This window comes from Chaetodon trifascialis, chromosome 4, assembly GCF_039877785.1.
Source record: "Chaetodon trifascialis isolate fChaTrf1 chromosome 4, fChaTrf1.hap1, whole genome shotgun sequence".
NCBI classification, from domain to species: Eukaryota; Metazoa; Chordata; class Actinopteri; order Chaetodontiformes; family Chaetodontidae; genus Chaetodon; species Chaetodon trifascialis.
The window spans coordinates 12,851,171-12,876,385 of NC_092059.1; the positions used below are offsets into that span (position 1 = coordinate 12,851,171).

Genomic DNA, 25,215 nt, shown 5'->3' on the forward strand with positions numbered 1-25,215 from the left:
TTATTTTCTCCTTCTACATGCGGCATGGCCCTCCTCATCATCCACATCCCCAACACCCCCCCTCTCGGTGGTCCTGTCCTCTCCCAGGGTTCAGACTAATGACTAGTGACAGTCCACTGAGGGGAGCGAGCTGTTTGCAGTCAGCAGTGCGTTTGTTGGTAATTATTTTCCAGAGTGTCACATTAGTGTCAGCCTCGTGGCGGTGAGAGAGGAGAGAGGACGGGGGCCCCGGCTGGCTGGATGGGTGAGGCAGAGAGCGAGGGGAGGGGAGAGGGTGTGATGTTTGGTGGTGGGCAGCGTGTGTTTATGTGTGTGTATGTGTGTAGACTGAAGTGGTGGTGGTGGGTTGACGACACTGGCTGTCACTGCACTTTAGTCTGTGCCTCGTGGCTGCGTAAGACTCCTGTTTCTGTCCTGAACGGGAACAGTCGGCCTGAATGAATGTTTGTCTTAGAGGAGAAAGCTGGTGGTATTCTGTATTTTTAGAAAAGTCCAAAACCAACATTAAATATATCCCTTTGACATGTATTATCTGTGTAGTCAAAGCCTGATACAGCTTCTTCTGTGTCATAGACCTCCATTGTTATCCACTAACTATTAAAACAGGCCATAATGTTGCACTGGGTAACATGGACACTGCAGTTAATTTTGAGTTATTTGAGCAGCTGTCCTGCTGCTGTAACTATTCACAAGAACACCTAATGTGTCTCAATTTACAGCGGAAAATGGTCCCTGGAAAATGCAGTATTTACTCCTGCTCGGTGAAGACACAGTGGATTCTAACAAACCAGGCACCAGTTTAGGGCTTGAAAACTAGCGATTAGCTTGCTGGGATCATACAAAAGAGGGATCCAAAGACCTGCAATGATCTTCTTTTCCTCTACAGATGTTTATCCACAGCTTCCTGCCCCACCGCTGCATCATCTTTTCTTTGTCAGTTTTTCTGGTAAATCACTGTGGACCCTCCATGCACACCTTGTCCTCATTTATCCATCCATCCATTATCTATACCGCCTATCCCTTTCGGGGTTGCGGGGGGCTGGAGCCTATCCCAGCTACAATGGGCGAGAGGCGGGGTACACCCTGAACCGGTCGCCAGCCGATTACAGGGCCACATGCAAGGACAAACAACCATTCGCACTCACACTCACACCTACGGACAATTTAGAGTCATCAATTAACCTAATGAGCATGTTTTTGGTCTGTGGGAGGAAGCCGGAGTACCCGGAGAGAACCCACGCATGCACGGGAAGAACATGCAAACTTCACACAGAAAGGCCCCGCCTGACCCGGGGATCGAACCGGCAACCTTCTTGCTGTGAGGCACGCGCACTACCTGCTGCACCACCGTGCAGCCCTGTCCTCATTTATATATAGTCAAAATTTTTTACCTCCTTTTTACCTTTTTCATTTCATTGTCCAGTCCTGGGTCGCCCGGAATCCCACAATGCCTTCTGTTTTATTCACCTTCATCCCTTAGAAATGAATTTATATTGCACCACTTTCAGTGCTTCTTTCAGGAAATGTCTTAGCTTTTTTAAGTTTTTAAACTTTACGCTTGTGACCCTCCTTTAAATATTTATATGAACAAATAGACTTGTGCCACAGGCGGGGTGGGAGGGGTAACACTCACTGGTTCTGGTGTTTTCATGGGTTTTGTTGACAGTAAGAAAAGCATATCCTTTAAGTTATGCTATAATTGGACAGTATGTTCCCTGAAGTCACACAGCATGCATTGCTTATTCTCTATGGCGAATATTTTGCATCTTTTACAGCCACTTAAATCCACAGTGTTGTGTCGATAAAACTGTTTTCAGTTCAGCGGATTTAACTTCAGTGGTATAGAGACAAAGTTGAGTACATGCAAAGAGTATCGGCCCGCTGACACGGGTGTGTGCTGTGAATGTGTAAACATACAGGATTCTGGTGTGTGTGTGTGTGTGTGTGTGCGCGTGCGTGCGTGTGTGTGCGGTGGGGGGCAGTCGCCAGCCCCCTTGGGAGGAAGCGATCAATGATTGAGACCATAATGCACCTCTCTGTATTCCTCCTCACATTCACGCTCGCTGGCTGCTTTGGGGAGCTGTCTCACACACACGCACACACTTTCCCTCACACGCACACACACACATTGTCACATGTTCGACAGCTCATCTCTCACACGTTCCCTTCCACTCCATCTTGTAGCTGTCTGGTCGATGGCCTCTCTCTCTGTCTCACTTCCACTGCTCAGTCCTTGGCAGACTGCTCTGCTCTGGCGCTGTCTCTCCCTATGTTAATATAGTAGCTAACCTCTCTCTCCATAGCACTGCTACCAGACAGTCTCTATGTTGATATACTGAGGAGTGTAGCACTCTGCCGCACAACTCCTACCCAACTGACTCCAGAGAACTGAGCACTCTTCATCTCCACCACTGCTGCTGCCACTGCGAGGATCCTGCTGGGCCACTTCTGTTGTCCTGTACACTTGTTCTTATAACGGCTGAAATGTTCAGTCTGGTACATCTCTCCTCAGCTTCTCCAGCAGGTTCAAATCACTTGCAAAAAAACCAAATCGTTTCTTTTTTTTTTCTCCTTCATTTTCATCTGCTTTTGTTTGTGATTAGGGGAAATTGTATAAACTCTGAATGCAATCTGCTGTGATTGGAGATTGCGAGTCTCATAGCAGAAAGGTAATTATCACTAAGTGGTCTGTGGAAATGATTACGGCAGTAACTTAGTTTACTCCACGCCCCAAAAACAAGACCTGGAAATGAAAGAAGAAAAAATAAAGATGTGACTATTTACTGTTCACTGTTCCAATTAGGCATTGTGAAAGTTAAAAGACTCCACTGATGACCGCTGGCATCATAATAAAAGAAGTGGATAACTCTCATCATTGTTGATTTCATTTGTCTCGACTCGTCTCTTAAATGTTGGGAATTAGACTGAAGACCAGAGAAACTAAGCTGTAACATTTAAACACATCAAAATTGCTTGAAAATGACTCGGAAAGTAAAGTAAAGAAACAAACTACCCGACAGGATAAACAAGACAAACACAAAAAGAGACCAAATCAAAGCATAAAGCGTGTGCATTCAGATGCTGTGCTCTGTGTGTGTATGTGTGTGTGTGTGTACGGCAGTCAAGAAGACAGCCAAGTGACTCACCTCCTGCCAGAAAATGAAGACATACAATTAACATCGTATCCCATCATCCTCAGCTGAGCGGGCAGGCCTGTAATTGGCTGGCTGACCAGCCTGCGTGGCTCCGGGTGGCAATTTATTCTGGGAGCCATGCAGTTTACCCAGGGCGGCTAACGGCCCCTGTGCCATAACCTGGCTGAGGCAGCGGGGACATCATTAACACTTCACTGGGCCTGCAGGACACACACCCATCATCCACTATGCACCACCCACAGCCACAAGCACATGTGGGCAAATTGGGAGAACAGTGTAGAAATAATAATCCTAATGTCAACGGAACCGCTTGTGTGTTCACTGATCAACTGGCAAATTAGGATATTTTTGGCATTTCCAGTTTCTCAGATTACCTTACTTTGTCATGAAACAAAGTTTATCCTCACCCTGAGCAGATGTGATTTGGGAATGCAGCCCCATATTAGTTCAGTCTTGTCTGACCTGTACTGTGACTTTGTCTGTTTGACAGCATACGGTTGTCTCACCCCAAAACAACGCGTGAGGAAGAGGGCGCTCGCTGAGTGGAGCAATGACCTTGCCTTGTCACACAGAAGACATGTGTTACCCGCTCCCATATTGGTCCAAGGGCAAGACTGCTGGAGTCAGTCTGGACTCTGGTTTATGTGTCCATTTAAAGGTCTGCATCTGCTGTCTGGCCCTCCACCTCCTCACCAAGCGGCTGTCTTTAGGTGTGAGAGGCAGCGGCGCACACGGAAAGGTCCATCTCAGGGATCACGTTATGGATGAGTGGGGCAGATTAACTGTCGGGGGCTAAATCGTGGCTCTCTTCAGTCTTAGGTAATGTAGACAAGAGAGTCAATATTTATTTCTATATCCCAATTATCCAGTATGTTTTCAGGCTGAGTTAGCACGGTGATTTCCAGCTACTTCTCCCCACGAGCCTCTTCCTTGTGTCTTCTTCCTGGCTGTGATATTCCCAGTTCACTCATTTCCTATCTCAGGACTCTTTCTTGCTCTCTGATCACACTCACACACACACACACACACACACACACACACACACACACACACACACACACACACACACACACACATGCACTCACACACACAGGCTCACAGCCAAATGGCTGTTCATTAAAGACAGGGACCTGAGGGGAAGCAATCGTCTGAGAGACGGAAATTGCGTGTCACATTAGATTAGCAGTGTAAAGCCTCTGGATTGGCTCGGGGGAATAAGGAATTATTTCAATTACATTATTTCAAAAAGTCTTTAAGCAATACCAATACCGATAAAAACAAATTAAGAGTGATTTGGGCTGATTTGTGGCGCTCTGAGCTGTGCTTTCTGACAATGTGGTGGAAATCAGATATGAATAATGTAGATATTACGCTGTGTGTAATGTGTCGGAGTTGAAAGCAGATTATCTGTGACAAATAATACCATCGGTTTGCATTGTGTCTCATCAAAAGGGAATGTTCCCAAGTGTCAATCACAGCGGCTGGAGACTGTACAGGCTCAGTGAGGCACGGAGGAGAGGATAACTCCATCACCTGCCATTCAGGCAGGCAAAGCAGTGACACCAACCCAGTGAAAGTGATGACTGGAGTTCACTTTTGTAACCTAATGCACTGAGTTTAAGCTTTTTATGGTGAAAAGTCTTCATATAATGCAGGTATGTTCTTTCTAAAAGATGTATTAGATGGCTGTGATCCTCCACCTCTCAAGGTATTTACAGGTGATACAGGTTTTCATTAAGAATACAGGTGTTTTTGTGGTATAATCTATAAGAGTTATGCGGTCTGTCACCTCTGTGGCACAAAGTTGTCTTATTTTCTCCCCGAAAACTGAATACTGTATTTTTTCTTTTGACTCGATTTCACTCTAGCACATCTAGCCAGGGCAAGAAATTGAATGTGTCCATCTCAGGGGGAGAGCACAGGGAAGAGGGGGGGGAGGCTACACAGAAAGAGGGCAGGGAAAGAGGGGGAGAGGAGGGGAATGGGGGGGATTGTCACACGGAGCGCATGAAGGAGAGACCAACACAGTGAGACCGACCCGCAGCCAGTCCGCTCACTGATGCCCTGATCCTTCCCCAGAAACGCGGTACTACACCTCTCCAAACTACTCGCATCTCAGCGTTAATTCACTGCTCAACACTCGCAACATCTGGAGGAGGACCGGGAAAGCCGACGCTGCCCGCAGCTGCGCGCTTTTTTCCTCTTTCTGCTCCTTTTTCCTGCGCGACTGGGAGAAAGTGCCGCGTCCTTGAAATTACAAGTTGAAAGAGAGGGAGAGTGAGAGAGTTGCCTGACGGAGAAGTAAATCTCGCTTTGAGCTCAAGGTAAGGACCGGCGGATGCTGCGTGGAAACACAAGTGATTACGGCTTCGTTTGTTTTAATTGGCTTCATTGGTTATTTGATTGCCATGAGTTCTGCCGGAACTTGTGCTGGAAAACTGTTCTCGGGTTTGAAACAATGTGGAGGTTTGAGAAATGTTGATTTTTTCCGCTGTAAAGGGGTCAAATTGTGACCTTTGCGCGTTTAGATTGTGTTGAAAGTCGCATCGCTGAATTGCTAATTGCGATATAGACTACGCTGATTTTTCATTCGGTTGAAGTAAAGTGTTTTGAAGCCGGCCGAGGCTGTCCCTGATGTGCTCAAACTTTCATTTTCATCCTGCATAATTTCACGAACAGATGTTTTGGTTCATGAACTGGAAAAAAAAAAAGACTTATGCAGTTCAAAAGGTGAACCAGCGGAACCAAACTTTACTGTCTTATTTCGTCCTTTTTTACGAAATAACCCAAATAAATTAAATTTCAGTTTAAGAAACGGGGAAATAGGTAATTTAGACGAAGCATTTCCCCCCAATTCTAATATAGAATTGTTAAATGTTTTTCTTATTATTTTAACGAAAATGCAATTAATTAAACTCAGTTAGTTCTTTGATGTTTTTGTGCACAACAGAAATGTTGAAAACTTCTCCTCCGGGAAGTTTATTCTACTTTAAAAGACCCACCACAGATTTTATTTCATTGGAAACAATCAGCATGATTTACAATTCATTGATTTACTGAGACAATTAATTCATTACAGAGAAGAAAAAAGAGGACTTGTTCTTTTTTCCGAACATGTTTGGAGGATTTTCCCAAATCTAATTGCTTATACTTCACTATTAAATTGATCTTTTGCAGGCTACGTGTGTGTTTTATTGGCAATTTATTCCGTCGTAATTATTTACAGGCACAGTAGGCCTCCTCCAACCCATTTCTACTGAAATTAGTCCAAAACTGTAATTGTAAAAATACCTCTTGAGTTGCAACTGGGTGTGTTTCACAAAATGAAGACATGAAGATTTTGACAATAAAAGAAAAAAGGGGGGAAAAAAGTCCTCATAAACTGGACAAAATGAAATAATCTTTTTTGTTTTCAGGGTAAATCAAACTCATTTTTCAACTCATCTCAGCTCAAACTAATAATTTTAATCTAGTAGTGGTGTAAAGATTGTTTTTTCTGTGCCATATTTAAAAGAATAAAGAACCTAAAAAAGCATCTTTTGAAACAATTTGTAATTTCATTTTTGTCATCTTCTGCTGTAGCTGTCTTTACGCTCCACCTCAGCTCTCTCCTCTCACTCCATGTGTCCTCTCCCTCTCCTCAGCACCACTAACAGGGAGGTGTATGGACCTCCACCGCCCCTTCAAGATGGACAGCCCCTCCTACCTGCCAGCTCCATTGGCTTCACCCGCCCTGATGGTCCTCGCCTCCACTGCAGAGGCCGGCCGAGACGCATCCGTCCCCTGCCAGGCTCCCAGGCCCTTCGGCGTCCCCGCCTCGGTGGAGAAAGACCTCCACCTCCCCTTCCCCTCGGCCTCTTACACCTTCACCTCCATGTATCAGCGCCAGGGCCCCATGTCAGGTACCTTTCCCTCCCGAGACTTCCCAGCCTCCCTGCTCCACCTGCACCCCCAGTTCACCCCACCAAACCTGGACTGCTCCACCCTGAGCATGCTCAACCACAGCGGGGTGGGCGCCTTCCGGCCTTTCTCCTCCCCTCAAGAGGAGAGGGAGTCGGGGGTTTACCAGTCAGCTTTCACCCCTGCCAAGAGGCTGAAAAGCTGCTTCCCGGAAGTGGAGGGGAAGGAGTTTGACTTCGGCTCCCCGGGAGGCTCCCTCAAAGCTGGGGAGGACTCAGGGAGGAAGCTCTTCTCCATGTCCGGCCTGCTGTCTGATGGAGAGGCTTCACTGAGCCCGGAGGAGCGCAAAGAGCACAGTAAGTACACACTCGACTCACAGAAACACACATCTGATGCATGTCTCGGTGTGTAAACACACTCGGCCCTCCCTTCTCACATCTGAAGCTCGCATACAGTCATTCATCTCACACCTTTACAGCATGCAGTGAAATATGCAGAGTTTAATTGGCACATCAAAGACCTGACTCACCTTGACGTGGCACGGCACATGACATTTACATATCGTCTACAGATGCATCGACTAATGGTGACAAATTGAAAGGAGCCTTTGTGAGTAAAGACGCATCTGAAAATATTTTCCCTTTCGCGCTCTAGTCTTTATCGCCTAGTTGGACAAAGTGTTTACAGCGACTGGCTGTGACTGACTTTGACACAAATAAATTGAATAGTGTCACTTGTTCAGCTTAGTGATCATTAGCCACATATGACCATTAGGCCTATTGGAAGTCAGGCTTTTCTTGGCGGCTGAGGAACACAAATACATCGGAGCGTGTGGAGGGTTGACACAGGAGGAGTGAGAGTTGGAACGAATGACACCCTGTCAGAGATAACGAGGTGGCAGAGATAGAGAGGAAGGGATGGAGGAGGAGAGAGAAAAAGAGAGAGAGGGAGAGAGAGAGAGAGACTCGGCGATGCGCCTCAGCCTGAGCTTCCCAACGACAACCCTCAGCTCAATATGGCCGCCCACACCAGCCGTCTGATTTGTTGACAAATGAGTGGGAGAGGTGTCAGTCAGTGCGCTACGGAGGGAGAGACGCTCCTCATTACTCCTGGGGATAATTGCCCAACGACGCGGGGGCACAACACTCGCCTCAGAGGGAGAGGGGGTGGGGAGAGAGGGAGCCGGAGTCAGGGAGGCAATGCTAGGCATGATGGGAAATCAAACCCCCTCAGTGGCGGTCGCCAAGGGGAGCGCCTGACAGATGAAAGGGACCAGAGAAAGACAGAGAGAGAGAGAGGAGAGCGAGCACCCAAAGGCTCGGCAGATCAGAGGGGGACACCATCGAAAATAATGACAATGAGACGGGGGAGGGAGGGGGGGGCAGAGATGGAGAGGGGTGAAGGCAGGAGGGGGAGACGCTGATACACGCTCTCATACATATCACCGAAAGGAAACTTTCATCCCACACATAAAGGGCGGGAGCAGGGACAAGTTGTCTTAAGAAAAGTTTGGATTGTGTGTGTCTCTATGCATATGTGTGCGTCTTTGTTGAAACTTGCTGATTTTGTCGCCGGTTGGTGGCTGAGTGACAGGGCCAGGGAGGCGGAGTGGCAGGAAGGAATCTCAATATGGAATTTTAATAAGGACAGGAAAGGAAAGAGATGCCAGCCAGCATGCTGGTGTGAGAGGTGTGTCTGTCTGACAATGTTTGCTCTGTGCACTCGAGCATGCGTGCTCCCCTCACCTCCTGATTTTGGGAATCTCATTTGGGAAATGTTGACAAGGACAAAAGATGGGCTGGAATAGAACATGGGGAGCATCTCTCCTCCCAAAAAAATGAGTTTGGGCCAAAAAAAAAAAAGGATTCGTGCACATTGGAAGCTGCTTTTCCAGCTTTATCCAATTAGATTGGAGCTCAGGCAAACTAAGAGCTTTAATGCAATTGAGCTCCCAGCACTTTTCTAAGTCTGACATACACTTGTTCCTCTTGACTGGGTAACAGACAGTCACTTCAGGACCAAACGTCTTAAGTGTTAAGCTTGAAATCTTCTTGGGTTGTGAGAGTGTGTCTGCAGCGATGGCAATGCAAATACCCACTGAAGTACAAACTAAACCATAAAAACCCACTTTTATACTTTCTAAGCTTTCTTTATTATTGAAATGACCTTCAGTGTCGGGTTTGCATGTTCTCGCCATGTCTGTGTAGGCTTCCTCTGAGTGCTTTGGTCTACCGCTAAGACATAAGTCATTAGGAATACTCCTGACACTGCCTAAAGGCAAGGCACTGATCCGGGGAGTTGGACTCCACTCACAGAAACTGTGATTTAACTCAACTTACATTACACTTTACGCCTGAGCGCAGGTGACCAAGTGCCGTAGTTCCTCAGGTAGCTTCTGTCAGTCTACACAACATGCAGGTAGGACACCGCTTGCCATCTGCCTTGTGTATCACTGCCAGTGGATGTCTCCTTCTGTCCACTTAGTGTCTTTCTTCCGTCGGTTTTTCCCTCCCAGACTTGCCTCTGTTTTATCAGGGAAGGTCTGAGACGCACGGTGTGCTCTGACAGCTGTTCAAACAGCCATGCTCGCTTTCAAAGGGCAGATGTCTTCACTGGAGCGAGTCATGCTTATTTTCCTCAGGGAGATGCTTTCCGCTCCAGGCCTGAGCTGGAACTAAAATGGGCCTTTACCAGAAACATGAGTTGGGAAACCGGAGGAGTGGAGTGGCAAAACACACCATGGCCAGACGCTGACGGAGTGCTCTGTGTGTGCGCGTGTGTGTGTGCGTGTGTGTGTGCGTGTGTGTGTGTGTGTGTGTGTGTGTGTGTGTACATCTTACTGCGGTGGCAGAGCTGAGTGAGAGCTGTGATAACTGGAGCCAGATGTTTGAGAGCCCCTGTATTGTGATACTTGTAACACAGCAAACTCCTGAATGTGGCCGCCAGAAAAGTGAAAGCCTTCACCTGCAGAGTGGACCAAGACTGTTGTCTGACTGGCAGTCAAGTGAGTTCACCTATAGCCTCTTCTCTTCTCTTCTCTTCTCTTCTCTTCTCTTCTCTTCTCTTCTCTTCTCTTCTCTTCTCTTCTCTTCTCTTCTCTTCTCTTCTCTTCTCTTCTCTTCTCACCAAAGCAGTCTTACGCATAGATCACAATTGGCGGCAGCGTCCCGCTTCACGAATGTTCGCCTCCTGCACATTGCACTTAAGCCGACGCCAGTCGTGCATGCACACGCATGGGTTGCTTCAAAAATTCCGTTCGTTTTGATAAGCAAAACATGTCAATATTAACAGGAAAGTGTAATTAGCTCACGTTGCAGCTCGCATGTTGCAAATTTGGTCAAACGGCCTCCTTGCTGACAAAACAAAAACTTATAGTGTCAGTTGCAACTTTCTATTATGTGATGTGGATGATTACAAAGAGATTCACAGACGTGGAAATTACTGCGCTGAAGGTGATCTTGGTGTGTATGACTCCTGTGCATGGCCCAGGTGAGTCTGCGGGCACCTGTTTTGGAAAGGTGAAACACGAAAGCTTCTCAGCAAGTATTAAATCTGACGACAGGTACTTAACACAGACTCTTTGCCACAACAAAATCTGCGCATCAGGCCTCTAAATCAGACACGGGCTGTCGAAGTCTGCTGGGAGGCACTGAGAGACTCACCAAGTCTTCACCTGAGTGTAAAGAAATCCTGCAGGAAGTTAATAGAGGGGAAACATGTAAGCGTAACACACACTGAGGATTCTCCACCAGATGCGCTCAGAGTGTAAGTGTCCTCCACGGTCGGTTATTCATGGGTTGTTAGCGGACCAGCGCGGCAGCCGAACAGAATCAATATTACATAGATTCATCTTAGATTCGGCACGTGGGTTATCTGTGTGGTGAAGTTTGATGGGTAGGAGCTTGTTCCAGACACAGCTTACTCACTTTGCTTGTGTGTCTGAAGGTGGGTGTATGCCTGTGTGCATTTAGATGGATCTGACGTAGATTTAAATATATCGCACCAGTCAGGTGAAGATCTCATATCTCCAAACGGTTTCCAGGAATTAAGGAGAGCAGTGTTGTTTAAAGATAATCTAATTGCTTTTCTGTTAAGTATTGCAGAATTAACCTACACAGGAGCTTGTGGTCATTCATTAAATCATGAAACTCATCAAAATAATGCACACACATACCCTAAGACTACTTGTCTAACCCCAACCCTTAACCTAACCCTAACCCAAGTCTTCACCCTAAAATTTAATGATTTACATTATGAGGATTTGTGTTTTGTCCCCACAGTGCGGCTGTACTCACAGGTTTATGTCCCCACAACATGACTAATATACACACTCTCTCTCTCACAGCCACACACACACACACGGCCGTATAGTCTAGCTGTGTGTGCTGATTTGATAACGGGGGGCGTCTGTGCGCTGTGTTTTCTGTGTAGCAGTCGTTGATGGCTGCTCGTATTGAGTGGAGCTTCCTGTTGAAAGACACAGTGTTTACATCCCACTGGCAGACCACAGGAGATCAATAGCAACCACTCGATGCTCATGCATACACATATAGTATCTGCTGCCCGCCATTATTCCCAGGGTGTACACTCCTTATCAGGCGGACTTGCATGTGCCCTCCACGCATCAACAGTCGCACTCAACATATACTTATATCTAGTTTTTTATGTTTGTTTGTTTTTTTTTGGTGTGATTTTGTGTTGGTGTGATCTGTCACGAACACACTTTAGAAAGAAAACTGGAATAGTGGAGTAATAATAAAGTGCAAATGTGAACAATACAGCTGGGAATATTGGCAGATAAGAGCAAAGAGGGAAGAAGATGAGAAGAACAGGCATCCAAAGTGAGACAGGAAGAGTAAAAAAATCATGAAAACATGACAACATAACATATTGTCATGGGAAAAAATGTTTGATCTGAGTGTTTTTCATCTTTAATAAAGTTTAGGACATAAAGCTTTAATAAATCATTCCAGAAATCAATTCATAAAAAATAAAAAAAACGTGAAAGTTTTTGGTTCTTGGTTCCTCACAGCAACACATACTGCAGCCACAGTGTTGTTCAGTCTGTTTTTATTTTCCCATATAAATGACATCTGTAACCGCCTCTCTTACTGACCACACTGGTAGGCTTGTTCTTGATTTCAGACACTCAGGGAGGAAGCATTACAATATTAATGGTGGTCGTGTTTGATGTGAGAGCACGCCGCGGTTGACTTTTCCCCCTCCTGTTGTGATGGTAGCTTGTTCTCCTAATGTTCTCCCAAGTAAAAGAGGCTTTCATCCTGGCAGGAGGGGAAACTCTTCTTGGCTTTTTACCCCCTTCCCTTCATCTTATAAGGGCCGGAGAGATGGGAGCGAGGAAGTATTTTCTTTATGTATTTAGATTTACATGTTATTGCATATTTGTGAATGCAGCTTCCACGCTGCCGGTGTGCCTTCAGATGTTTCAGAGGCTGCGGGACCACACGGCTTGTCGGAGACAGACAGGATTTCTATAAGTCTGGCAGTAGCCCTTTACAGTAGCATGGGGATATCAGTGTGTGTGCGTGGGGGTCTTTTTTGACCATCAGCACCTGTTAGATGGTCAACAGAATGTTCTGCCGAAACATGAGTCATAGCACATCTTGAAGCTGCCTGCTGTGATTGGCCCACACCAACAGGGCTGCTTCTGTGTAAAGAGAGAGAGAGACAGACAGAGACAGAGAGAGTCGTAACGAGTGCAGGGCCCAGGGGCTGTTAAAACAACAGCCTTGTTTTAACAGAGGCCATCTTTCCTTCTTCCCATCTCTCCGTTTTCACCCTTTCTACTCCTCTCTCTCTGCGCACCTGATCGACTTGCATCACGGCCGCCTCTGATCTCACATCAAAGTCCCGGTCTGTGTGTGTATGTGTGTGTGTGTGTGCGTATATGAAAGGCTCGGGGTAAAGGCGGGGACATTTCTGTAGATTGGATCGCAGGTCCGTAAGAAGTAGCACACACGCACGCACAAACTCACATCCTCCGTCCTGTCCCCGGAGCCCAACAAATCAGTCAGGCAGATAGAGAGGGCAGGAAGGCCAAACGCTGGGGTTAAACACATGCTGCTGAGGAGCAGCGCAGACAGACAGCAAGACCATACCAATCCTGCACGCCTGGATGGCAGCCAGGAACTTACACACACACACACACACACACACACACACACACACACACACACACACACACACACACACACACACACATATATATATATATATATATATATATATATATATATATATATATATATATATATATTGTGTATGTGTGTTTGCCTTGTGTCACACACAAACCTTATTACAGCATGTCACTTGTGCTTGTTGCAAGTCTCCCAGCTGTGGAGGAGCTTGACAAAAGCCAATACGTCAAAGGCATGCCAGGCGTGATAGCTTCACCGCGAGAATACACGACATCCCGACATCATTCAGTGGCTTCATGAACACGATTGGCAGCAATTGCAGATGATCAAATGTGCATTTTTTTAATACAGTTTTGAATTTGAATATAAGGAGAGATGAGAAAAGAACAAAATTATTGGACTTGGTTGGTGTCGCTCCTCCCTTTACTCATTCTCACTACTTTACAGGAAATGTAGTATCCAGACACTTATTATTTGTGGGACTGATAGAAGAAAGTAGAGTCCATGCCATGGACACATCAATGTCTTACTCGCGATAAACAGGGAGTGATGAGGGACACAGCCTTAGAGAGAAAGTTAGCATTTTTATGGGTTATATAACCATGTGCATGTGACAATTCACGTATATTAAAGCGCAGGAAACGGGAAACACAGCAGATTACTTACACATGCATCCTAAAAATCCATTGATCGATTTAGTCACTTCCAGTGCTGCTTAGCTGTTCGCAAACTCCCAGCAGTGCCGGTGCACCCCTGGCTTAAAGGTCAAAGTTTGCCAGGATTGACCCCTCACCCCCGCAGTTTAGGGGTGTAAACACTCCCCCAATTCTCCTCAGAGAATAGCATTGGGTCTGGATCATAAATCACAGGCCTGATAATTGATAGGAAAACAGCAGCACAGCAGTATATAACCTTTTACATGTCGTCTCAACTCTTTACTATGGTGCTAATGAGTGGCCGCGGATCAGGGTTAGAGCCGCGAGCAAAGGGGGTCAGGTGGTGGGGGGGTAACCTCAGTAAAATACAGGCTACTGGCTACTTACACACACACACACACACACACACACACACACACACACACACACACACACACACACACACACACACACACAATACATAAACAGAGGACCTCAGTGTGCACTTAACGCTGACACAAACACACACACACACTCACCAGAGGGCAGGCAGATGCTCAACTACACACAGGAAGACACTCACACTGAAGGATATGCGCATATGCAAACATTCCCACACACACACACAGGCACACACACACACGCATATGCAAACACACAGGCACACACACAGGGGCTGGCAGGCTCAGCAGTGTCCATTACAGGCTGCTATTAGTATGGAGATTGTGCTAATTGTCCCCACGGACCACACATGCAGTGCTCAGCAGGCCCGCCGTGAGTCTGTGAGGCCGAGTAAGAGCAGAGACTCTGCTTTACGCATCCTTTTGTCTTGGTCGTGACCCTATTAGTGCAATTACAAATCAATCACTGGATGATTGTGGGGTGCATGCTGTGGATTGTTTCAATGCAAATGACACCATCACAGCGCATGTGGCTGTTCAACTACAGTCGAGTTTCACATAAGAAAAAGCCACACAGGAGCTTTACCTGCACTGTAAAATATCCACAAAACGTGTCCAGTGGGAAAATCAAACAATTTTACAGTGAAATTTTACCTGTTTTGAGACTTTCAATAGAATTTTAAAAGCTTTTTCATTGGAAACAGGTGTAATAGCTGCACTGTTGTGGCATATTTTTCAGTTTTTAATAGAAAAAATGCATATATGGAAATTATTTTTAATTTAGTTTGAAGAATAAGAAGTGTAACCAGGCTCAGGTTTATTTATCTAAAGAAGGGCACAAGTGTCACAATAAAAACTGAAAATAAACCAGAATATAATTGTTGATTTTAAATCGATATGTCGATATTATATTGGTCTTTTATCTGTTATCTGTTATCTGGTATCAGTCTGTCAGTGTCACACGGCTCAGATTGGAAGAAAAATGCCGGGCTGGGTGTCGTATTGAAGCCGGAATTGATTCTAATGCTGATTCTTAAACGAAAATCTAAATGAATACATATTTCTGAATATCTTTAATGATCTTTTTTTATTAAAATGTGAGTTTTAAAGAGAGCTGTGATGCCCGTTAAAGTATAAAAATATATGCCAATTCTGCCAGCATACAATACTTGTTATTTTTGGCATGAAAATCATCAAATTTATAGTTATTGAACATCCACCAAAATATCATCAGCTTAAATCCTCCCTGGAAAATACAGATATTCATCTCTGCCTTAAAAAAAAAAAAATAGTCAAACCCATTTTGTTTGTTTAGCATCACTTAAGTATTTTACTTTTATTGTCCAAAGCTGCCGTTTTTTCAGCTATAACTGTTACAGCTATTACTTTGTGGTATTTACAAGCTCTTTCTCCTCGGAGACTCATATTTTATTTTAAAATCCATAATCAGTGTCTCTCCACTAAGTAATCTTTGACTATTAAGAGCATTAACCAATAACGTCTACAACCAATAATTGCTTTTAATTAGCTTTATGTGTTTCAAATAGCTGCTCGTGTCTGAGTGGACTTCTGAACTCTACATAGTTTTACTCTGGGTGGGCTGGTTCAGGGTCCCGCGGACTGGAGAGGGTCCAGTCTCATTAGCAGCGCCTCAAAGCTCCCGATCAGTCAAGTCGAGGAGACTGAACTGTGAGCGGATCCTGTGTGACCCCACTGAGCGAGAACACAGGGGAGAAGATCTATACCCGCTGCCTCGCCACAGGCCTCTTTGTTCTCCTGTGTTTGCTGACAGGGGAGATCGGAGGGGCGTATCGACGGGGGCTCACACTGCGCTGCGCTCACCAGGGCTACCCAGAGGTGTGTGTGTGTGTGTGTGTGTGTGTGTGTGTGTGTGTGTGTGTGTGTGTGTGTGTGTGTGTGTGTGTGTGTGTGTGAATGATATATGCACGAGCACACAAACACTCAGAAATGTGTTTGTACACACATTTCTGCCCTCTCTCTTTCTCACACTCAAACCTTTACAATGTGTGCATTTTCGCTTAGCTTCACTTCACACTCGCACTTTGGCAAATGCGCAAATCCACCTACACACACACACACACACACACACACACACACACACACACACACACACACACACACACACACACACACAATAAAACTATCAGTAACAGTGATTTCTAGTCTGATGCGGAGGGTCGTCCGTCCACTCAGTGCTTATATTAAAGCACAATATATCCTTGTTTCAACAAGGCTTGAGGGCTGGGGGAGTGGAGTCAGTGTGCTGCTGGGATACCACACACAGCATGCAGGGATGCTCTGCCCTTTGCCCACAAAGGAAAACATCAACAACTATAAAAGCATTATTTACTGCTCACCTTTGTTTGCAGTGGAATGCTTGAACCACACGATAGATTACAGCGTGCGGGCAACATGCCTGCAAAACTTTGCAGATTTTTCATGCAGGATTGAAAGTATCTGATCACACCGAGGGAACACAAGTATCTATTTTGTGAAGTTTATATTGTTCAGTTTTTGTTGAGATGTGGTATTGGTTGTGCTGTGTGGCCACTGATGCATGTGGTGCTGTTGTACTTGGATGGGCAGGCTTCTCTCAGGATCATATGACAGAAAGTTTACGGAGTGTTACAGTTATTTTATTGTTATGTGCTTAAAGCTGCCAGAAAATAACAAGTTTTGGCAGCCACGGGGAAGTATCACACAATATTCATGCCTTCATGTAAATCATATACGGTATAGTCTTTTTCTAATGCTGTAAATCTGAGACTTCTCTTGCAAAAAATCAGAAAATAAGAGAGTGCTTTTCTAGATATTTTAAAAAGATAGATTTTCTCCAAGATTTCTTCACCTTTGAAATGAATTAACCCTCTGAGCTGAGTGCTTTAAGTGTCCCTGATTCCTCTTCCTCTTTGTGTGTGGGTCGCTGAAGATAAGCTGCTCAACCATCTGTATCTTTCCACTATTTGAAGATAAAGCCATCGTCATCAGCTCTAATTGTTTGCTCTTCCAGGCAGACACAATAACATCCTTTAGGAAGTGTGACTAACCCAAACAGGTGGTGTATCACAGAGCGCCAGGTGCTTGTGGTCCTCTCGTACCAGCAGCAGTCAACACAGTTTCTGACAGTATCAGATGTTATCTGGAGGAGAGGTGGGAGGGACAGGTTTCTTATCTCTAATGATGCCCGCTGATGAGGCCTAAACCCTGCAGGGTGTCCGAAATCTTCAACAAGTTCTGACTGGAGGGCTGCTTCACAAGAGCTTCTTTTGGTCACAAAGCCAGCACATTGCAGGAGAAAACACAACAGTGTAGATTTTGTTTGAAGCGTGCTGCCAGCTTTAAGGATCTCCCTGTGCTCCTGCAGAGCACTGCTCCCTAATGACACCTGCGCTGCACAAAGTGTATGTGGGACAGGTGTGTGAGGGGAAGAGAGGTGGGTGTTTCCCTTGTTAGAGCAGGACAGCGTGTGTTCTTGTGTGTGTGCTCCACATTACTGGCTGAAAAGGAAAATCAACTTTCAAACATGTTCACTGCACACAAACAGCGATCAATGTACTTTGCATTTACTGGAATTTTCAGTGCGGTGTTTTTCTTACTCTCATGGAAAACACTGACAAGCAGAGCTCATCTCGAGCATGATGCTGATTTTGTTGTCAATCCAAAACATCAAAACAGCAAGTTTTTCTGTCTTTCCTTTGTCTTTTTTCTCATTCCTTTTTTGTTTCCGGTATTATCGACGCACAGTTAACACAGTGAAGTGTGAACAAGCTGAGAAAACAAATCAGAAGAAAATTAAACGAAATGACTTTGGGTGAAAGAAAAAAATCAGATTTATCATTAGAGCTGATACATTACGGTCTTCTAACAGAAAAGCAATGAAAATTTTCCAAAAAATCTGATTCTTTTAAGAACAAGTGTTTTAGCAATGCTTTACTAAAGGTGGTTCTGGTGTTGTAGTAAAATCCTTCATTCCTCTCTTTTTCCTTTAAGCCTCTCCTTCTTTCTCCTTTATTTTCCCAGCACTCTCTGAACTCATAATGACAGGACTTATGTTCAGAACAGGTTAGCCGAGCACCTATTTTGTTACATGCTGTAACTATGCGAATAAATGTCGCTTAAACCTCCCTCCACCATCTGGGAACCTCATCTGAATTTTCAGAATGTGCTTCGTGCACCTGACAGCAGCAGTAAGAGGGCAGAAAATAAAAAAATAAAAAAAATGCTAGTGAATATGTTTGGGGCACTCACTTCCAGTCTCTTATTGAGCGTCGCTGTTTTAAAATCGGCCAAACTGTGGCGTGATGTTTGTTCAGGGAGTTTCGGAGCGTGAGACGGAGCCTCGGTGTGTGTGCCTACAACACTAAATGTGTCAGAGTTGGCACCACAGTCACCTTGATACAACAATTTCAGGCGTGATTTCTGGGGGCTTATTTCCAAAGTGTTTTTGTAGAAAATCAGTAACTGATGGAGAATCAGATGAAGCACCAAGTGCAGCATGTTCTCTTCGGTGGACGCTGCTGCAAGGACATAGTCCCAACTGATCAAACACATAGTGAGAACTTTGAAGCTGCTGTAGTCGCCGTCGTTCTAGTTCCGCTGGTGAGTGCTGCTATAATTAAACTCTTCAGTGACTTCCACACGGAGTGACACGCTGTTTGTTCAGGACTGTTTAGAAAAGTTGAGTGCCTGATGCAAGCAACAGAGCGATCGTCTCATTTTCTCCCTATTAACCACTAATTGAGAGAAAGTGCGAGAGGGGAAAAGAAAATGAGAGCGAAGCAATGAGGAGACGATGGAATAATAAGAGAGAGAGAGAGAGAGAGAGAGAGAGAGAGAGAGAGACAGAAAGAGAGAGAGAGAGAGAGAGAGAGAGATAGTGTTAATGTGTATTAATCAGTGGTCCGAGTAATGGTGATCTGTATTTTTGGAGCCAATCTAATTATCCTCTAATGAGGGAGTGTGATCTGTTTATTAGCTTCTATATGTCTCTTTCTCACTCTCTCTCTCTGTCACACACACACACACACACACACACACACACACACACACACACACACACACACACACACACACACACACACACACACACACACACACACACACACAGTAGCTGTAGTTGAGACGATCGTGACAGGAATAATATATAGATTTGAATTAACGACCTACTAAACGTTTGCTTCAACCCACACATGTGCAGTAGACAAGAAAATGTATTGCAACAATCAAACGGATACATAAAATATAAATACCTCACAGCAGGTTGACACATTTTCATGAGTTACTTACTGCCAGAGAAAGGCATTGAAACCCAACAGACTCGCAATATTTTTGTTCCAGTTGGTTTTATTGCTGCTAAGAATGCTAACAAGAAAACTGTTGCCGTCTTCATAAATGTCACGTTTTCAGAATCGAATAGAAGCATCCTTCAGCTTCATCACTACTTTTTAGCGTAAAAGTGTTTACAAACCCAAGTGTGGTAGATTATTTTAAACCCATACAAAACTGTATAGTCCCTAAAATGGAATGAAAACACAATATTAAAGTTCCCTCGTAACAGCAGAAGCAAATGTAATGAAATGAATAGCACAAGTAAAACCTCCTCCTGGCAAATTTTAGCTGGCATTAAACTTAAACTGATATGGCAATTGGTTGCCTGAGGTGTGTTGAGAGAGGTTCAAGTCCTGACAGGTAGATATAGTGTGACAGAGCTGGATCTCTATACATTTCAGTCTCTCTAGCGAATGCAGGTTGATAGCATCAGAGTGAGTGACAGGCCACCGGCAAACAGCTCTATCGCCGTGTCCTCTGACAGACAGCAGTCAGCACATGGATGTCAAAGTCTGGATTTGACATTTGCTGTCCACAGTATGAGCTCTGTTACGTTTCAAGTTTTGGAGGGCCTGATATTCTGGGGTTCATTGCTTCCTTTCCTGGACTTCTGAGGGCATTTAAATACCTTTTCTCAGCGATTCTGATGGTACATAGATGACAGTAAATGAGGGGACAGAGGTTCGCAATGGGATTCAAACCAGGTGAGGTAGGTTAAGGTCTTCATGGGACCTGATAACAAAAAAAAGATCTGATCCCAGACCTGATCTCAAAGGATAATTAGATCTGATCCAAGATGTCCAAACAGCATCTCAACAGATACAAACAGAGAGTGAACAACAGCTCATTTGTCATCTGTGTCAACTTTTTGGAAAAGAGAGCTTTGATTTTGCCTCCTTGTGCTTCTTTTCTTCTTCCTGTCATTTTTCACCTGTGATGATCATGAAGCACCATGTGATCAGAGCTTTGCTTGGATCCACTCAGGTAGCAGACATCATGAAACCAATGAAACCAAATGAGTCCAAACCTGCAACAGTAAAACAGGCATTTATGAGCTCTGCTCCCACCAGGAATCATCAGACTTGATGGTTTTCCGACGGCAGATATATCAGAACAAAATTCACATAGATCTGCAGATCTATCCCCATGAGGTGGCTTGTAAGTAGCCTCATATCATGAGGACAGTCCTAACTTTTCCTCTGACTTCCTCTCCCTCCCTCCAATCCTTAAGTCACTATCAAAGATCATTGAGCCATGCATCTCAATGAGGGCCAGATTGATTGGTTGGAGCGAAGCAGAGGCAGGGTTCGATCTTTGCCCTCAGGTCCTGAGAAGGGAAATATGGTCACAGGGACTCAGTCGCACAGCTACCCAGTCCACTCTCCATCAATGAGATGATTGGACACATACATGCTGAGCCACGCCCGCACCTGATGGAACAATTGTAGTGACTAATGGAGAAGATGAGAGAGAGAAAGAACGAGAGGGAGAGAAATTGGGGGTATGTGTGCTGATTGACCTGTGGTCACTGAGGTTATGTCCATTGATCTGTAGAGCAGAGGGAAAGGGCTTTGGCCTGAGGCGCTTCAGAATGAGTCTATTTGGGGTTTAGGATTCCTGTCCATTCCCACCAGGAGCTTTTTCATCATCTGACTCCCCAGGACTTACAGCTGCCTTCTCCCGATGTCCACGTAAAGCACAGAGCACTACAGAGGCCAAAGGCCAATCAATGTTCTACAAGAGGTTGATACAGATCTTATTAGTCAATGAATGATCATTAGTGGTCTAACGAGGCATTGATCTGTGCAAGGGCCAAAGGTTGCGGTGGTTGTGGTGAGTGTCTTTAATACATTAAACACAATTGATTGCAGAGTAGGGAGGATATTTTTGAAGGATGCTGGAATTAGATTGGACAGTGAGAGATTTGAGGTCAAGCCAGGAGAGGAAGTGTACCTTCATCGCCCGTTGAATGTGGTTAGGATTGAAAATGGAGCCTAGCAGCACATTTGTCTTTCATGTATTGTGCAGCAATTCTGCAATTAATAAAAAGCAGATATCTAGGAGTACTAAGTCAAAGGCAACTGGACTTGCAGTTTCAAAGGCTATAGCACCAGCCTTTGAAAGCTGAGGAAATGACTCTGCTCATAGCAGATGTGTTACTACAGGGCCTATTATGTTGCTCATTAAATACCCCAACCTCTCAATAGGCCATTATTTCCCCAATAAAAAACAAACGGCGGCCTGCATACTTTCCCCTCTCCCCCCTCCGCTTCAGAGGTTAGTTCTACCTCACAGACGGCAAAAAACCCTGACTAATATCCTGCATGTGATGCTTTTAAATAGGAAGCAGGCCGCGGGATAGGGTGGGGTACAGGTGTGGCAGGAGCCAATGGCTTTTATGGCCCTCCAACTCCTCTGAAAGTGTGCCAAGGACCTGCCTACACAACCCACCACTGCAGTGTTAGCCGCCAAGCGTTAACTTTACTCCTCCCGCCAATCTCTCCATGCCTACTGGTTATATAGAGTCTGTGCTTGTTATGACTTTATAGAGGGATTTCTGATGTGCTTAGAGATTGTTTGATGATTGGGATAATGATGCCAGTTGGAGTGAGTTGTCTCAGCACTTTATCGCCAGTGAACACAGAGAAAAACAGACCCAGCTGATGCAAAACAAGCTCAACATCCTCCCCCGGATGGTTGCTCGTATGTCTCCTGTCATTCAAAGCCATCCAGACCGCCTCACGTCAATCAGAATTACACCACGTCCACAGGTTTGTCACCGGGGGGACGTTCGTCACCGTGTCTCCCCTGCAGAACAGCCTTTTCATGCCCCAGCATAATGTCAGCGGGTGACATCCAGGCCTGATGTGATGTGGCATTCACTAAAGGTCACGTTAGGCATCTCCGCTCTGTCTGCATCAGCAGAACTGGCAGCCGTCATATGGGCGCTGGCATCGGCCATTACCCAGGCCCTCAGGGGGACTCCATGCTTTAAGGATTTGTCAGCGGGATTCTGATCTCTCTGTTTCAGCGGCAAGCACTAAATGTAGGACAGTCGCAATCCACGTCTTGATGCATAACAACAGAAACTGGATTTGGACATCAATCAGACAGGAGGAGGATTGTGATATCTTGTTTTGTTTCAGAGCATAAACTTAACTATCTCATGATGCTCTTGATAGCAGCGATGGGGCAGAGACGTATCGCAGCGTTTTGATGGGTTATTCAGCCCCAGGGGTGTGTTCTCTTCAAATCCATGGGGAGATAAGATAGAGGCTGCATACAGGCGTGTTTGTGTATGCCCATCTGAGTGATTCCCTCCTAAAAAACACCATATAATTTGATTTATATTCCTTGACGGTCCATTTTTTAGGTTTTCCAGTTAACATGAAAACCCCGTTGTGAGCTGTTTATGAAAATAGTTTTGTCTATTGTGAAGTGACCACAAAACAGGGATCAAAATGAAAGTGTGCCTTTCTGATGCACACATTTTGGTTCATCAGAAGAGGGTTTAAATATAGCCGATGAAGCATCCTCCCAAGCGGGATCAGTAAGTGAAGAGAGCAAACGGCAGCTGGAGAAAGGCTAGACATCCAGGAAAGGAGGGCCTGACCTGGCGAGACACGAAGACAGAAAAAGGAAACAATCAGAGACACAGAGACAGTGAATCCATTAGGAGACGGGCCAGTCAAGCTCAGCACAGCCCGGCCAGAGAGGGCCAATCCATCCGAGCCAGTTGCCGTAGTGAGGGAACAGTTAACAAGCCCCACAGGCAGGTTTTACAGCCCCCTGTTGTGTGTCTGAGACCCCCCAGGCTGAAGAGGGGCTGAGGCTGACTGATACTGACAGGGTTTATGTGGGCGGGGGTGCAGGGCAGCGGGGGGATGGAGACATGTAAAAAGATGGTCATGAACCAACAACTGTCACTTACCAGAGTGCAGCACAAGCATTGAGTCAGGCCTCAGCAAAAGTATGCACACACACACACACACACACACACACACACACACACACACACACACACACACACACACACACACACACACACACACACACACACACACACACTCATCCATACATCCAAACATGGCTGCTCCCACACCATTAAATCTGATGTTTGTGTGGAGCAGAGGTGAAGGGTGGGGGAGAGGCTGTAGTCGGAGGAGGGGGGGCTTATCCAAAAAGTGGCCCAATAAAACACCTGAAAATCAAATCCCATTGCTCTTATCGCGGCGCCATTCAGAGACGTTATCTGTGCAGGTAATGTGGTTATAAATTCAATTTCAGCCCAGAGATTTCATTGTTTACTGATGCCTGCATGTTCCGGGCGGCAGAGCGCAGAAAGCCCGGGAACGTTCGATGCGTGTCGGGAAAAGTCATTTAGGCTTCCGTGAGGGGATGCAAAAAAGGCGAGAAAGAGGAAGGGGGGGGGGGGGATGAAACCTGGAGAGCTGTCACTCTCCCAAGGACACCTGACTCCGCTTTCTATTTTCCACCCCATGTTTTATTTAGAGGCCATTTTGTCCTGTTTGGCTCCTCATTATGGAGGCTCATAGCTCAACTGATGTCTGGGGACGGCGCTTGGCGACAGACATCGGCCTCAGAGCTCGTCATGTCGCTGGTCATTTGGAGTGGAGCTGGGAAAGGTGTTACTCCAGTGTTTGGACAATAGGGTCCTCAAGGAAGTTCAGTCCACTCTGCGTCACACTGAGGGGTCAGAAAGTGCCAAAAAAAATACTAGTCTGTTTGTAATGTTAAATATTTAAAAGTGTTAAATTGTGTTTGCCAGCGCTGTCATTTGTTTTCCCTTCACTGTGCAGAGATGGGAAATTAGGTGCATCTTGCCTCGTAGCTCTCTGCATGTGATTGATGGCTTTCAGGAGTAAATCACCTCATCTACTAGGTAAAATCTTGATATAGTAGAGCTCCTCCGGCTCCCAGCTGGCTGCTTATGGCAGTAATCCATCAGTGGGGCCCAATGGGCCGAGCGACCCTCCTGGGTAATGTTCCTATTGACAGCCTATGATGTCAACACAGTGACAGCAGGGGGCCATAGCAGTGAGTCTTTGTGTTTATGTGTGTGTGTAACCTTATTTTACTCTCACCACTGTCTGTCAATAGTACAGATGGGTCTACTGAACACACAAACACACACACACACTGGCGGCTGTTCTCAACTACAAAGATCCATTCAGTTAAAATTTAAAGAGCAGAGGTGTATTGTGGTGGTCCAGGGGTTTAAGATGTTGGCCACGTAATTCAAACACCCACACTTTGATTCCAGCTGGAGGCTGTTGTTGAGTTTGTCTTATTTCCTTATTAGTAAACTCCCTTGAATTTCATGCAAAAAAAGGAATTTAACTCACAAATCTAGTGAGTTTAAATTGCTCATCTGAGTATTCTTGGCATCCAGTGTACATTTCTGCAAGTATGTGCAGTGAAACTTAGGCACGCTGTAGGTGTGTTTCTCCAGAATTATCAACATAAAGGCACACTACAAAATGCACACAAGGGGGAAAAAATACACCTGCTAGACTGATTTAAGAGGCTTAGTTCCTTTAAACCTTCAGTACTGAATGAAGCGTATTAGAAAAGCAAACTCCCCTCATTATCTCTC

The 25,215-nt window shown here is 45.3% G+C and overlaps 1 protein-coding gene across 1 annotated transcript in view; it reads left to right on the forward strand.

Annotated features, from left to right (window-relative positions):
* Positions 1–5,436: 5,436 nt before the first annotated feature.
* The window catches only part of rnf220b (ring finger protein 220b), a 30,642-nt gene continuing 10,863 nt past the window's right edge, over positions 5,437–25,215 (forward strand). The window contains exons 1-2 of the mRNA XM_070961386.1: positions 5,437–5,479; positions 6,800–7,411. Coding sequence (XP_070817487.1) covers positions 6,820–7,411 — 592 coding nt within the window. The 5' untranslated portion in view covers positions 5,437–5,479; positions 6,800–6,819. The remainder of the gene's footprint in view (positions 5,480–6,799; positions 7,412–25,215) is intronic.